This window comes from Rhincodon typus, chromosome 5 (assembly GCF_021869965.1).
Source record: "Rhincodon typus isolate 14 chromosome 5, sRhiTyp1.1, whole genome shotgun sequence".
Taxonomy (NCBI): Eukaryota; Metazoa; Chordata; class Chondrichthyes; order Orectolobiformes; family Rhincodontidae; genus Rhincodon; species Rhincodon typus.
The window spans coordinates 120,055,890-120,072,492 of record NC_063336.1 but is presented as its reverse complement, the minus strand read 5'-3'; the positions used below and the strand labels follow the sequence as shown (position 1 = coordinate 120,072,492).

The 16,603-nt window shown below is 39.1% G+C and overlaps 1 protein-coding gene across 2 annotated transcripts in view; it reads left to right on the top strand.

Annotated features, from left to right (window-relative positions):
• LOC109910714 (hydroxyacyl-CoA dehydrogenase trifunctional multienzyme complex subunit alpha) overlaps nt 1-14,223 on the top strand; it is a 101,896-nt gene extending 87,673 nt beyond the window's left edge. For both annotated transcript variants that reach the window (XM_048597195.1, XM_020509954.2), the window contains 5 exons: nt 7,535-7,603; nt 9,944-10,139; nt 11,288-11,402; nt 12,672-12,817; nt 13,493-14,223. In XM_048597195.1, the coding sequence (XP_048453152.1) occupies nt 7,535-7,603; nt 9,944-10,139; nt 11,288-11,402; nt 12,672-12,817; nt 13,493-13,638 (672 nt within the window). In that variant the 3' untranslated portion in view covers nt 13,639-14,223. The remainder of the gene's footprint in view (nt 1-7,534; nt 7,604-9,943; nt 10,140-11,287; nt 11,403-12,671; nt 12,818-13,492) is intronic.
• Nucleotides 14,224-16,603: the final 2,380 nt, after the last annotated feature.

Below are 16,603 nucleotides of genomic sequence, written 5' to 3'. Positions count from 1 at the left end.
AATGCTAACTTTCCACCAGCCTTAATAGTTTGCTGAACCTGCATGTTAGCCTTCAGTGACTTATTGACAAGGACAGCAAAGTCCCTTTGTATATTTACATTTTCTAACCTGTCGCCAATTTAAATAAATTACTCTGCGCATCTGTTTCTCCAGCGAAAGTGGATAACCTCCTGTTTTTCTAAATCATGTTCCATCTGTCATGTTCTTGCCTATTCAAAGGTCAAAATCTTGGAATTCCCTCCCCAATGGCATTGTGGATTTACCTACAGCACCTGGACTGCAGCAGTCCTAGAGGTCAGTGCACCACCACTTTCACAAAGGCAGCCAGGGATGGGCAATAAATGCTGGCCCAGCCAGTAATACCCACATCCCATGAATGAATTTTAAAAAAGCCACTTTACATCTTTCTCTCAACACACATTCCAGCTTTTCACCTGCAGGTTTGATGATGATTTGATTTATTGTCACATGTACCTAAGTACGGTGAAAAGCTTTGTTAGCAAACAATACTGGTAGATCACAGTAAGCAAGCACGTATAGATCATAGAGTGAAAAAAAAACTTGGACAGAGTAAGGCGTACAGGTTGCACCATGCACTGGCAAGCTCAACATTGTCAAGATCAGCATTACTTGACATTAGAGGGTTCATTCATTAGTCTAATAATGGCAGGGGAGAAGCTATTTGTGAACCTGCTAGTGCATGTGTTCAAGCTTTTGTATCTTCTCCCTGGCGGAAGAAGTTGTAGAAGAACATTACCGGAGTGGGATAAGTCTTTGATGATGCTGACTGCCTTTCCGCAGCAACGAAACAGGTAAATGGAGTCCATGGATGGGAAGTTGGCTTCTGTGATGGTCTGGGCAGTGCACACAACCTTCTGTAGTTTCTTACAATTTGGAACCATTGTCAGCTCCAAATCATTGATATACAATATTTATGTTGAGCTTCTTGACTGGAGCTGCATCAGTTCAGGCAAGTGGAAGGTATTCCATTGCACACTCCTGACTTATGTCTTGTGGATGGTAGACAGACACTGGGGAAGCAGGAGGTCAGTTATGTTGCAGAATGCCCAAGTCAGAGACTAGGCATTTTGCAACATAACTGACCTCCTTTTGTAGCCAAATTATCTGCGTGATGTCTCTAATTTCTGATCAGTGATAACCCCCAGGGTGTTGATCATGAGGTATACAGTGATGGTAATGTCATTGAGTGTCACCATGTTAGAGATGCAAATGTTGCTTGGATTAGTTCATAATTTTTTTTTTAAACAAATCCATTCATCTAATTATTAATGCTATTATTAAAGAATGTTGGTGCTTTATGTTGACAAACTTTTGGACCCAGTTTTGTCTGCATCAATAAAGACTCAAAATGTAGGATTGAATAATTTTTATCTTGGTTTTTTTTTAAAAAGTGATTATTTTGTTCTGTTCGGATTGAGAGATCTGGATTTACACAGTTTGAACAGTCATATTAATGTTAGTGATTAGCTAATAGTTTGAGATTTTATATTGATCCTGCATTAGAGCAAACAAAGTTTTATAAGTCTAAGGGTTTTAAATATAACTTTTAATTGTAATCAGTTTAATTGGTGCACTTGTTACCCTTTCCAGAAACTGGTACTGTTTCTAGTGAAACAAGAATGTGAAAGTCGGGGAACACGACATTTATAAATGATTTATAGAAACATAGAAGATAGGAGCAGGAGCAGACCATTCGGCCCTTCAAGCCTGCTCCGCCATTCTTCATGATCATGGCTGATCGTCTAACTCGATAGCCTAATCCTGCGGTCCCCCCATAACCTTTGATCTCATTTGCCCCAAGTGCGATATCTAGCTGCCTGTAAAATATATTCAATGTCTTGGCATTAACTACTTCCTGTGGTAATGAATTCGCAGGCTTGTCACTCTTTGGGTGAAGAAATGTCTCCTCATTTCCGTCTTGAGTGGCCTACCCCTCACCCTCAGACTGTGACCCCTGATTCTGGACACACCCACTGTCGGGAACATCTGCATCTACCCTGTCTAGTCCTGTTAGAATTTTATAAGTCTCTATGAAATCCCCCCCTCACTCATCTGAATTCTAGCAAAAACAGTCCCCAGCCTAGTCAATCTCTCCTCATACGTCAGACTGCCATCCCCAGAATCAGCCTGGTAAATGTTCACTGCACTCCCTCGAAAGCAAGAGCATCCTTCCTCAGAAAAGGAGACCAAAACTGCACCCAATATTCTAGGTGTGGCCTTTCCAAGACCCTGTACAACTGCAACAACACATCCCTCCTCCTGTACTCAAAACCTCTCGCATACCATTTACCTTCTTTACCGCCTGCTGCACCTGCATGCTTACCTTCAGTGACTGGTGCACAAAGACACCCAGGTCCCATGGCACACTCCCCTCTCCCAATTTACAGCCATTCAGGTAGTAACCTGTCGTCTTGTTTTTGTTTCCTAAGTAAATAACTTCACATTTATCCAAATTATACTGCATCAGCTATTGACTTGCCTACTCACCCAACCTGTGCAGATCATGCTGAAGGATCTCTGCATCCTCGTCACAGTTCACCTTCCCACCCAACTTGGTATCATCTGCAAACTTCAAAGTGTTACATTTTGTTCCCTTATCAAAATCATTATATATATTGTGAATAGCTGGAGTGCCAGCACCGATCTCTGGCACCTCAGTGGTTACTGCGTGCCAATTTGAAAAGGACCCATTAATTCCTACTCTTTGTTTCCTCGCTGCCAACCAGTTTTCTATCCATCTCAATGCACTTTCCCCAATCCCATGCACTTTAATCTCTTACACGGGATTTTGTCTCACACTTTCTAAAAGTCCAAATATACCACATCGACTGGCTCCCCCTTGTCAACTCTACTAGTTACATTTTCATAGAATTCCAACAGATTTGTCAAGCATGATTCATAAATCCATGCTGACTCTGTCTGATCCTGCCACTGCTATCTAAATGCTCTGCTATAAAGTCCTTGACAATGGATTCGAGAATTTTTCCCACCACCGGTGTTAGGCTTACTGGCCTATAATTCCCTGTTTTCTTTCTACCTCCCTTTTTGAATACTGGAGTGGCATTAGCTACCCTCCAATCTGCAGGGACTGTTCCAGAGTCTATAGATCGAATCCTGGAAGATGGCCACCAATGCGTCCACTATTTCTAGAACCACTTCCTGAAGTACTTGGGATGTAGATTATCAGGCGCTGAGGATTTATCCGCCTTCAATCCCGTCAATCTTCCCAGCACCATTTCTCTAATAATATTGATCTCCCTCAATTTTTGCCTCTCATCAAATCTTACGTCTCCAACCGTTCTGGTATCTGATTTGTGTCCTCTTTTGTGAAGACTCAACCAAAATGTGTATTCATTTGCTCAGCCATTTCTTTGTCCCCTATTAGACATACCCCTGTTTCTGTCTGTCGGGACCTCCATTTTTCTTCACCAATATCTTTCTCTTCACGTACCTATAGTAACTCTTTGTGTCAGTCGTTATGTTCCCTGCAAGCTTACTTTTGTATTGAATTTTCCCCTTCATCAATCCCTTGGTCTTTTTTTGCTGAATTCTAAACTGCTCCTAGGCCTCAGACATATTATTTTGCTAGATCAATCTGTATGCTTCTTTCTTGGATCAGATAATGTCCCTAATTTTCTTTGTGAGCCATGGATTTGCCTCTTAACCATTTAGTTCTTGCGCCAGACAGGAATAAACAGTTGTTGCAGTTTGCCCCATGCCTTCCTTGAATATTTGCCATTGCCTATCCAGTGTCATCCCTTTAAGTAACTCTCCCCAATCTATCAAGGCTAACTCACATCACATATCTGCATAGTTTCCTTCATAAAGGTTCAGTACCCGAGTCTCCAGATCAATTGCATCACTCTCCACCTTGACAAAAAAATTCTATCATGTTATGTTCGCTTATCCCAAAGGGGTCTCACACAGTTCGATTTGGCAATGATTCCCTTCTCATTACACAGTACCCAGTCTAAGATGGCCTGCTCACCACATATTGGTCAAGAAAACCATCCAGTATACACTCCAGGAATTCCTTCTGTACGGCATTGTGGCTAATTTGATTTGCCCAATGTATGTGCAGATTAAAATCATGTATTATCACTGATATCCCCTTATCACATGCATCCCTAATTTCCTGTTTAATGCCATTTCCAACATCACTATAGTTTGGCAGTCTATGTATGACACTCACAAATGTTTTTTGCCCCTTGGTATTTCTCAACTCTCCCCATACAGACTCCACATTGTCAAGAGCTAATATCCTCTCCCACTATTGTGTTAATTTCCTCTTTAACCAGCAATGCCACTCCACCACCGTTTCCTTTTTTTCTATCCTTCCTAAATATTGACTACCCTAGGACATTCAGTTCCCATCCCTGGTCACCCTGCAGCTATGTCTCTATAATCCCAATTATATCGTACCCATTTGAATCTATTTGCACGATTAGCTCATCTACTTTATTGCAAATGCTGTGTGCATTAAGGCAGAAAGCCTTTTAAGCTTGTCTTTTTAACACAGTTTGTCCTGGTCTTATTTTTCTCAATAGCCCTGTTTGAATTTTGTCCTTGCTTTCTGTGCCTATCACTTTTCTTATTCCTTTTTCTATCTTTTGTTTTTGTCCTCGCTCCCTCCTTCTCTGACTCCTTACATAGGTTCCCATCCCCTGGCATATTCACATCCAATCAAACTCTCGTATATTGTGGATTATAAAATTTTTATTTATTCATGGGATGTGGGCATCACCCATTCCCTAGTTACGCTTGAGCATATGATAGCAAACTACTCCTTTAAACCACACTGGTCCACATGATGAAATAACTTCTGTGGTACCAACAAATGTCCTAGGATTTCAATTGTGGGGTTTTGAAGGACATCCAAGTCAGGATGGTGCATGTGTTTGGAGTTAGTGATGTTTCTATGAGTCAGTCTTCTGCTTTCGTACTTCTACGCAGAAGGTGCTGTAGGAAAAAAACCTGGATGAGTCCTACACCATCCTGGAAAAAAACCTGGATGAGTCCTACACCATCCTGAAATACGTAGAGCCAACCGTGCTAGTAGTAAATTTTTAATGCCTTGCATGTCAGTCATGTTGTCTGTTTGTAACAAACATACTCGAATGCCATTGTTTATTGTAAGGGAATTGAATACAAAAGAGATTATGTTTCGTCTATACAGGACATTAGTAAGACCACATCTGAAGTATGTGCAGTAATTGCTCAAGGAAGTACGTAAGTGTATTGGAAGCAGTTCAGAGGTCTGCCAGACTAGTTTTGGAATGGTGGGTTATCTTGTAAGAAAGGTTGAACAGGCTGGGCTTGTATCTGATGAAGTTTGATGAAGTTTAGAGAAGTAAGAGGTGACTGGATTAAAACATACAAGATCCTGAGCGGTATTGACAGTCTGCAAGGGAAAAAGGATGTTTCCTGTTTTGGGAGATTCCAGAAGTGCCTCGCAGGGAGTTTGATTCATGTGTTCAGACTATTTGTTCAAATCACTGGATTACTGGTCCAATAACATAATCACAGTGTTACTTGTGTTCCAAGAAGAACCAGAAGGCTGAAGTGTTAACCAGAAGGAGCTTTATTAAGAAGGCTACACTAAGTTGTTAATGGCTGATGATGACATCACATGTTTTTGTTTTGCGTACATGCGTTTGATTGTTGCAGTATACTGTTTCTGTCTCTTGAACCAAGTAAGAACTCTTACAAAATATGTTCTTGCTGCTCCATTGTGTACACTGTATTTTCATTGTTAATTGATTTTTGAACAAACTAATTCAATAATTACTTATGTAATATTTATATGGACACTTGTGCACAGCTCAATTATTTCAAAATATAACTAGACAAGTTGCACTAGAAATAGCAAGTCTCCATTTATTGCTAGGGCTCCTTAATGCTACACTCGGTCAACTGCGCATTCGATGTTAATTTCAGTCTCTGTCACCTGACATTTAGAATTTACGTCTTTAGTCATGTTTGAACCAAAGTTGTATTGCGGTCAAGAGCTGAGAGACTGTGATGGAACCAAAACAGAGCAACAGTGAGCAGGTTAATGCTAAGCAAGTGCTCTTTGGTATCACTGTTGATGACCCCTTCTGTTACTCATTACTGAGAGTACACTGATGGGGCAATAATTTGACCTGGACAGTTTTCCACATTGTCAAGTAGATGCCAGTGTGGTAGCTATAATGGAACAGCTTGACTGGTGCTGCAACAAGTTCTGAAGCGGTGCCTGCAATACTATTGGCAAAATGTTGCAGTGCTCGTACCCTTTGCAGTATCTAGTGGCTCCAGCCATTTCTTGGTAGCATGTGGATTGAATTGAATTGGCTGAAGACTGGCATCTGTGGTGCCGGTACCTCTGGAGAGGCCCATGTTGGAGCATCAACTTGGCACTTCTGGCTGAAGATTGTTTCAAATTATTCAACCTTGTTTTTGTCCTGGGCTACATCATCATTGATAATGAGGACATTTGAGGAGCTGCCTGCTTCAAAGCATTGGTAATTGTCCACCAGCATTCAGGACTAGATGTGGCAGGACTGCAGAGCTTAGATCTGGTTTATTGGTTGCAGAATCATTTAGCCTTGTCTGTCACTCAGTGCTTATGCTATTTGGCACATAAGTGGTCCTGTTTTCTTGCTTCACCAGGTTGACATCTCATTTTTAGATATGACTGCTGCTATGGGTATGCCCCCCTACATTTTTCATTGAACTAACGTTCAGCCCCTAGCTTGACAGTAATGGTAGAGTGGGTGTTGACCAGTCTGTGAAACAGCTCTCAATTTTGGAACAAGTTTCCAGATATTAGTAAGCAGCACGATAAAGGATTGATAGGGCTAAATTTGCTCACTTCCAATACCTAGCTCAAGGTCAGGTGTTTCTTTATAGGCTTTCTAGTGGTTGATGGAACTGAGTGGCTTGCCAGGCCTTTTAAGAAGGCATTTAAGAGTCAACCACCTTGCTGCGTGTCTGGAGTTACATATGGGCTAGATCAAGTAAGGACCAAGTTTTCCTTCCCTAAAGGAAATTATCAAGTTAGCTGAGTTTCTACAGCAATGCTTTCACATTGTTAGACTTTACCAGATTTTGGTCAGTGAATTCTACCATTTGGGACTTGAACACAGGTCCCCAGAACATTGTCTGTGTCTTTGGATTACAAGTCCACCAAAAGTAGTACTTTGCCTCCTGTGTCTCCCTGATTACTTTTAATCAAAACTTCTTAATTCAAATTTCCTTCTACGTCTATTAACTTAGACCACAACACTCAAGTCAGATACATATTGCAATTTAGAAGATTAACCACCGTGTCAGAGTACTGCATTGAAGGTTTGTGCAAGTTTTTAAGATTTCAAGGGCTTTCCATTCACTTCCATAAAGGGGGAATATTTTGAAGAATACGATCTGGTTAGATGCCTTGTGAAGAATCTATTTCAAGCCTGTGTTTTTGTGTGATCAAGAGACTTTTGGTTATAAAGTACTTGGATTAAAAAGATAACTTTATCTTTGTCAGGATGGCCCTGGCTTTTATACCACAAGATGCCTTGCACCTACATTGGCAGAAGCACTCAGAGTCTTGCAGGTATGTTTGTTTAAAATGTTTTCGGTTGAATTAAAAATGCTGTTTGCCATAAAACTTTTCCTTTTAATTTATTGAAAAATTGTTTAACATGTAATTTTAGCTTTTTACGAACGTAATTTTTTAAAGACATTCCAAACAAAAATGCGGCATTGTCTTAATAATGTGTTTTGTTTCTGTTATAATCCTTGTAAATTTTATACTGCGAAAGAAAACTTACTCCATTCAATCATAATTTATTCATAAATTATTATAAATTCTGCACAAAGTCATAGAGTCATACAGCATAGAAACAGGCCCTTCAGGCCACCATGTATGTGTTCACCAACAAAAACCAAACTACACGAATCTCATTTACCTGCACTTGGTCGATAGTCTCTATGCCCTGACATTTTAAGTGTCGATCCAGATGCTTCTCAAATGTGGCAAGAGTATTTGCCTTCAACACCTCTCAGGCAGGATGTTCCGTATTTCTACCACCCTGTGATTTTTTTCCTCAGCTCTCTAAACTACTTCCTCCTCACCTTAAACCTATGCGCTCTGGTCTTAGACTTGTTTGCCACAGGGAAATGATTCTCATGATCTGTTCTGTCTATGCCGTTCACAATTTTGTACACCTGAATCAAATTTCCCCCTTCAGCCTCTTTTGTTCCAAGAATTCCATCTATCCAATCTCTCCTTATAACTGTGACTTTTCATCCCAGGCAATATCCTAGGGACTCTCCTCTACACCTCTGCAATACAATCATGTCCTTCCAATAGGGTGCGACCAGAACTGCACACAGTATGCCATCTGTGGCCTAACCAATGTGTTATAAAGTTGTAACAAGACTTCATTGCTCCTATATTCTTATGCCCCGACTAATGAAGGCAAGCATTCCGTATGCTGCCTTCTTCACCCTGTCTACCTGAGCTGACACCTTCAGGGATCTATGGATTTGTGCACCAAGGCCCCTTTGTTCCTCAGTGCTCCCTATTGATCTATCATTCCCTTATTAGATCTCTAAAAATGCATCACCTCTCATTTCTGAAGAAGGGTCTAGGCCCATAATGTCAGCCTTACTGCTCCTCTGATGCTGCTTGGCCTGCTGTGTTCATCCAGCTCTACACCTTGTTATCTCATCACCTCATTTGTCAGGACTAAATTCCATTTGCCATTGCTCTGTCCAGTTTACCAGCTGATAAATATCAGACTGTAATCTGCCACCATCCTCCTCGCTATCAACAACACCACTAATTTTTGTGTTAATTGTACCTTTTATATTTGCTTCCAAGTCACATACCTCCATCATTACCCTTTGCCTCCTATTTGCAAGCCAGTTTTGGATCCAGTTTACAGACTTCCGTTGGATCCCATGGGCTGTCACCTTTTGGATCAGCTTTCGGATCAGCTTTCCACATGTAACTTTGTGAAAGACCCTACTGAAGTCCATGTTAAAAAAAAAAAAAATGAAAATTTCCTTCTTTAAAGAACATTAGCAAACCAGATTAGTTTTTACACACAGTAGTTAAATAGACATTATTAGACTAGTTTCTGTTTTATATTTTTAGATTTTGAGTTTTGAAATCCCACCATTTGTCGTGGTAAAACTTGAACTCTTGTCCCCTGAACATTAGCTTGGGCCTTTGGATTACTAGTGAGCACAATGCCACGCCCTCCCCTAAGTATTAAGCATAATAGAAATTTGTATGAAACCTAAATGACATGCTGCAAAGCAGTTTCATATCTCAAAGTATTTATTCTGTATTTTCCAGTTTTTACATAAATTCATAATTTTAAGACTAGTCTAGAATACTGTAGTTCTGCTTGTGAAAATTTCAAGTCCATGAGACGTAGGAACAGAAGTAGACCATTCAGTCCATCAATACTACAGCACCATTCAGTGAGATCATGGATAATCTGATCACTGACTTCCTTTCAATTTTTTTTGCAATCTTTTCCTGTCTTTTGCAGTTACAAGTCACAATTTAAATGAATAACTTCAGTTGTCATAGTATAGCTACAAATGCTCTAAAATTAATGGCATGAGATTTTGTAGGAAAATAAAATCTAGGCTGTACATGAGCTTTCACTTTTACAATTTTTCTGCAGGGTTCCGTTTAGGTTTTTCCATGTTCATTTTACGGTTGCCAATTTATTTTGAATTTAAGAAGGGGGTTATTTACCTCTTCCTCCACGAAAATTCTCCTAGCTATACTTAACATTAGGTTATGCAGTAGATTTTGTATCTTAATATGACATTTCCTCTTAATCTTTTGAGGTATTTGGATGATGTTTTTGAGCAAAATGCACTTCTGTTTATTGAAATTTGCACCTAAGATAGAAATGATTTGCATTTCAAGGAACATGCTGACCCAAAGAAACTGGATGCAGTTACAACTGGCTATGGATTTCCTGTGGGCACTGCCACATTGATTGATGAAGTTGGTATTGACGTCGCAGCACATGTTGCAGAGGATTTAGGAAAAGCTTTTGGCTCTCGAATGGCAGGTGGAAGCGCTGAACTTTTAAAGGAGATGGTGGCAAAGGGATTTTTAGGTAAGTAAATTCAACAGTGATGTGAAGAAAAAAACTACAAATACCATATAAGAAAATTTTTTTTATTAAAAATACCACTGAATAGGATGTTGTCCAAATTGTTGGAGTAACCTTTCAGATTGTTCCTCATACTTGCCACTTGCTATTTGTTATCACCTAGTTCTGGTGCAGTACACAGTCACATTCTAGAGTTGCAACACAGTTCTGTTTTACAGTAGGAGTAAATTCAGCTGATTATTTATCAATGGATTTCTTTAAAATCCATTATCTAATCTTCAAGTTTTCCTCACTGTTGCTTTTGCAATTGATTCAATATTGCTTCTCCTGTTTTATGCATTAAATTCCTCACTTTGTGTTGTTGCTCCCAAATCTTACATGCATCTCATATCTGAGTTGATTGATCAGAAGAATTTTAAACTTGCATATTTTTCCCCAAGCCCGTTCTAGCTGATTCTATGTAATTGTCCTTAAATTGTCTTTGGTGTTCAGCTTATTCCTAATGCTTTTCTTGATTGTCCAAGAAATCCTAATGGAAAACTAATTCTGAAAAATATAGTGTTGCTGAATTTTCTACCTTTTAAGAGTTTGGTCTCTGCAGACAAGTACCTTCCATTGTTATTTACATGATGTACTAATCTCTGCTTCAGTTGTTACCAGAGATGAAGTATATTCTTTTCCTCTCCTCTCCACCATACGTACTTTCGGTGAGGTTACATGATCTCCATTATTCCAATAGTGGTAACAATCTTTCATACATTTTACCCGAGCTCCCAGATTTTAATCGATCCTTCACTGATTTGTTGATTCCTGAATATTGTTTTCACTCACCTCATTCCTGCTGCTGTCCCTTAATGTCCTCCTGCATCCCTGACCATATTGCAAAATTAGCAGAAGTCTACTGGGCAAAAAGTAGATGATGAGATGGTTATGAAAGGATTGACAAAGTTGTTTCAGGGAAATTATTCACAATGGCAGGGGTTTCGAATACTGTGATCCCAACTTAAAATTTCACTAGTTACTTCTGTTTTAATTTTTACCACTGCTGAAACAATTAGATGTTACTATAACAATTGAGAATTGTAGGTCTCTGATTCCTATTTACCAGAATTTTAAAAAATCTATTTCAGTTCTAATGCCTTCAATTTCAGGCCGTAAGACGGGAAAAGGTTGCTACCTTTATCAGGCAGGTGTGAAAGGCAAAACTTTGAATCCAGGCGCAAAGGAAATTTTAGAACGTTTTAAGCTGCCTGCTAACCTTGAGGTGTAAGTAAAATGCAAAATACTTTACAAATACAATTTAATCTTATTCACCCAATTCCATAGTTCATGATAACCCTGACTAACAAATAGCTGGTATTAAATAGCTCAGTAACTTTCTATGAAGCCAGCATTTCTACTGCACCTTTGTCCTCGATGTTCCAAAGGGCTTTTACAGCCAATGAATTACGTTTGAAATGTGTTGCTGTTGTTTAGAACAAGATCTGTGCTAGGGGCCTGTCTGTCTCATGTTAGGATAAAGAAAGAAGTGGCTTGCATTTATATAATGACTTTCATAATGAAAGGATTTTCACAAATATTTTGCAAGCAGTGACATTTTACAGGAGCATTGGGTAGCTCAGTTGGCTGGATGGCTGGTTTGTGATGTAGATTAGTACCAACAGCCTGGGTTCAATTCCCTCACTAACTGAGATTACTATCTCATCCTCCTCCCTCACCTTCAAGTTAAACTACCACCAATTGTCTCACTCAGAGAGCAGCCCTATGGTCTGGTAAGACTTTTTACTTTATTTTTGAAAACATACACTACCTATACTGTAACTGCATTGTTAAGCATCAGGTAGAAATCAACATAGTACCACACATGGCACATATAGGCTGTGCACAAAAGATGAAGCATCATGTAAGGATTTTTACCCACCTGGGCTGCAGGTGGGACAAAAAGAGCTAGCCTGATCAGTTTGTAAATAGTGCAGGCAGATTGTTGGCTTGGGTGGTTCGCGATCTGCACTAATCTGAATACAGGGTAGCGGGTAGAGATAGTACAGGGGGTGATGGCTTGAGAGCCTATCTTGTTTCACCTTATGACTCCCAACCAAGCATGCTCAACTGTTTCTGAGTTGCTTCTCTATCCATCAGATCTGGGGGATGCTGTACCAGCAACAACCATGTCTGCCTCCATGTTGCTGTCGAGTGGTAGCTACTCTGGTAGGAAATTCTTGGTGGGCAAACTACCTCATTTTGGGTCCTGATCCCCATTGGAAACCTGCTGGCAATCAATTAGGTGCCTGTGATCACTGGAAGTTCTGGTGGGTTTCATAACCTAACGGGCTGGGTATCTCTCTGCTAATCTCTTCCTGTTATTGGACCAAGTCTGAAAGTAGTAGATTCCATGCATAGTGTGCTTTGATATTGTGGGGAAAAGGTGCAGAATTGTTAGCATGCAATTTTTAGACCAACAATTTGTAGTACTGTATCCTACATTCTCTCTCTGTTTAGGTGGAGAATTTACTGACTCATTTTCTCCATTTTCAGTTCATCAGATGAAGATATTCAGTTGCGACTGGTGTCAAGATTTGTGAATGAGGCAGTACTCTGCCTACAAGATGGAATATTAAATGACCCCATTGAGGGAGACATTGGTGCTGTTTTTGGACTTGGGTTCCCACCTTGCCTTGGAGGTAAAATAGTTGCTGCACTGGAAAGGACCCATTACTCTGCACAAGCTACTAGCCATCTTGTGTTTTCCTAGAACGAAAAATTAGCAGTCTCCTTTTGTTTTAACATTACATCAAATGCTCCCAGTGGATTGTGGAAAGCATGTTCACCTTAATTTTATTAGAAGATTCCATAAAATTTTATCTACAATATTTTCTAAAGGAACATTTAATTTCTGAATACTATTGGTACAAAAATTGAGTAACATTTGTGTCCTTTTATTCTCTTCAAAATTCTAGATACTTTTCTGAAGTGAAGTAACAATGCAAGAGACAAATTGTTCTCATTTGTTACATCATCTGCTTAAAATATAATATCTGAAAAACATTGACTAGAAGGGCACTTGCAAAACTTTTTCTCAGTGCGGCCCTATTTTGAGTCTTAAATTGTGGTGACCCCTCAGTGAGAACTTGGAAAGCATAGGCCCGTGGAAGCACAGCTGCTGCCTCAGTGATCATAACCTCAAACATTCAGGTTGTGACCTCGCATGGTCTCCAAACCCCAATTTTTAAGAAGCCTTGGTCTAAAATATCAAAGATCCTAACAAAGTGGATAGTCCAGTGGTAATGTGAAATTAGTTTCAAGTTAAATAGAGATAAAATGAAACAAAGTTTTAAATGGAATTTCTTTTACTTTAGGACCATTCAAATTTTTGGATGCCTATGGAGCAAACAAACTGGTTGACAAAATGAAAAAATATGAAAGCGTTTACGGCAATGAATTCTCACCTTGCCAGATGTTACTGGATTATGCAAAGGACACAAGCAAAAAATTCCGTCACTAAGATGAAGATGAAGCAGAAGCATGTACCTATCCACAGGACAGATCTAATAAAAATGTATATAATTGCTGAATGTGATTGTTTTCAAAAGTTTGCAATCACGGTTCTTATGTATACATGAGCATCTTATCTAAACATTTGATTTCTTTAACATGACATGAGATAGTCTGAATGTAGCCATTTTAATATGAGATATTTTATATTTGATTATTGCCTTTAATCACAACTTATTTACCATCACTCCTGCATAACATACAATTTTAATACTGTTCAATGTTCTTAATATTTTTGAAGATTTGTTTCCTGCAATTTGTGAAGTCCGGTAAGTTCGTATCTAATTTGTGTACTCCTTGTGAGTAGCAGTAAGGCCATTCCAATGCAATATTTCAGATATTTTAAAAAAATTGTCATACTCTGTCCCTTATTTAACAATGCTAAACTGGCATTGCGTCTACCATGTCTTAAAGAGACGTGGGTTGGCAGTCGAGCACTAAAATCTTCTTTTAAGTGGATGAAGATCTCCTTAAGTTTGTTTACCAGTGAATAAACATTGACATTTAGCAAGTACTATTAAATTTAACATTTGAACATTGGTTTTAAATGAAGCAATGTAATGACTTGACTAGAGAGAAATTGTTGTTGTTTCCAAAGCCATTGTCCAGCTGGCAGTAGATCTAGCATTGCCTAATTCTTTACTGATTAGCTAAAGACATGCCAAAACACTAGTTATAACATTGTTTCATTTGTTTGTTTTTAATGCAGTCCTATAAATTGATACCTGTTTAGTTAGCATCACTGGCAATGATTTTACTAAGGCACATGAACAAGGACAGTTTAGCCTCTGATGGGAAAATGGCTAATGCTCTTTTGCCAATCTTCCTACTTGTATTTGAAATACACTGCAAACTACGCATAACGTAAGGCTGCAATGTTGCCACATTTGAATGGCAGCATGGCTGACACAGTCTTCTAGGCTTACACACGAAGACTGGAAAATTTATAGGGCGGTCTGCAGTTTGTGATGTCCAGCCAGGAGACAATTCACTCAACATAAACTTAACACAAGATAAAACTGCACATGAATCCTCATAATGGGGTGATTGTTTTTAAAATTAATACCTGACTCTAGGTAGTCTGATTATGGCACGTTTCAGTAATTGGGGAATCATTTACCTCAGTAGAAATGTAGATTTTATATTGGTAGAAATCCTGAACGCCAAAATACATTTGGAAAAATGTGCACATAATATGGGGTGAATCATTCAATGAAATTGGTTGTTTTTTTGTTTCCTACTTATCAGGTAGAATTATAAGTTATATTAATCTAATTTACTTTCAAGGTATTTAGCCAAAGTGTAAGTATGATGTTTTCAGTTAGTTTAATTTTTAAAATAAAATATGATTCCTGGCTAAAGTAGTTTCAAGATTCAAAATAATTTACATCATATTAGCTGATTAAATTAATTTGTAGTTGCCACTAAAGATATGTAATTCTGAACAGATATGTTGATGATCTAATTTTAGTGGCAGCAGTCCTTCGTATAATATATAGAGCCATATCCTTCAGATTTCTAAACTGAGTAATAGTGAACCTCCTTATTGATGCATTACACATGTACTTTTTCAGTTAGAATTGTTTAGAAATTAGTTGAATAATAATTAACTCTTGACAATGTGCTGACCTTCCTTTTCTTGTCCTTTTGCAAGCTGATATAGTGAATGGTTCCTTCTCCTTGGGTCCTGTGCTACCTTTAAAAATTGCCATCATTGATCATTGCCCACTTGCTATTGTTTAAATCTCATCTCATCTCGCGCATACCTCTTGTTTCAAATCCTTGAATGTGTTGTTGCTTCCCTTTGATTACTGGTTTATTGGGATAGCTTGGTTTGGCTCATACTTATCCACTTGTATCTCGGTCATGTTCTGTAATGGCTCTTTCACACCACATCTCTGCTCCTGGAATCTGGAGGACCTATTCTCGTCTTATAGATGAAAACAAAAAGTGCTGGAGATCACCGCAGGTCAGGCAGCATCCATGGACACAGAGCTAGCTAACGTTTTGAGTCCAGATGACCCTTAATCAGACCCTCCATCTGATGAAGAGCCACCTAGACTCAAAAGATTAGCTTGCTCTCTCTCCATGAATGCTGCCTGACCTGCGGTGATCTCCAGCAGTTTTTGATTTCAGTACCAATTCCAGCATCTGTAGTAATTTGCTTCCTCATCTTATAGATATTTTCTAATTACATTATTACACACCCCGTAACAGATGAAAATTCAACCTGAGCCTTATGCTTAGAGGCAGGGACGCTACCACTACTCCACAGACTGCACCACCACCTGCAGTTGTCGGTTCATGTATGCTAACAACAAACCAGTTTTATTTTTTCCAGCACTACTTTGATCCTTTCACTGATTTTACACTGTGTACTGCTCAGTTGTGGGTGAGCCCTAATTGCTTTTGGCTAGCCATACAGTTGATTGTAGCCTCTGTCGTTTGGTCCCTTATTATTGATTCCAATTTACTTCTTAACTGTTGTTTTCAGGCTGAATAAGATTTAGTCTAACCTCGGCACTCTATTCAAATCCAAACTGAGTGTCTAACCTCCAACTTGCTCTGTCACAAATGCTACCAATTTTCACTGCAAAATATTACCCAGCTGTACTATTCCCATGAGATAGTAGGAACTGCAGATGCTGGAGAATCCGAGACAACAAAGTGCAGAGCTGGATGAACATAGCAGGCCAAGCAGCATCATAGGAGCAGAAAGGCTATTCCCATGCTATCTTGGTCAGCCTCCTAACTTGAACTTGAGTTTACCCAAAATTCAACTGCTGTATGCAATCCTGTAGCAGTTTTTGCACTTAAAATTTCTCTTGATATTGATCTACATTGTCTCCCAGTACTTGTAATACATCAATTTTAAATTCATATGTCCATAAGTAATTTTTTGAATTACCTAACCC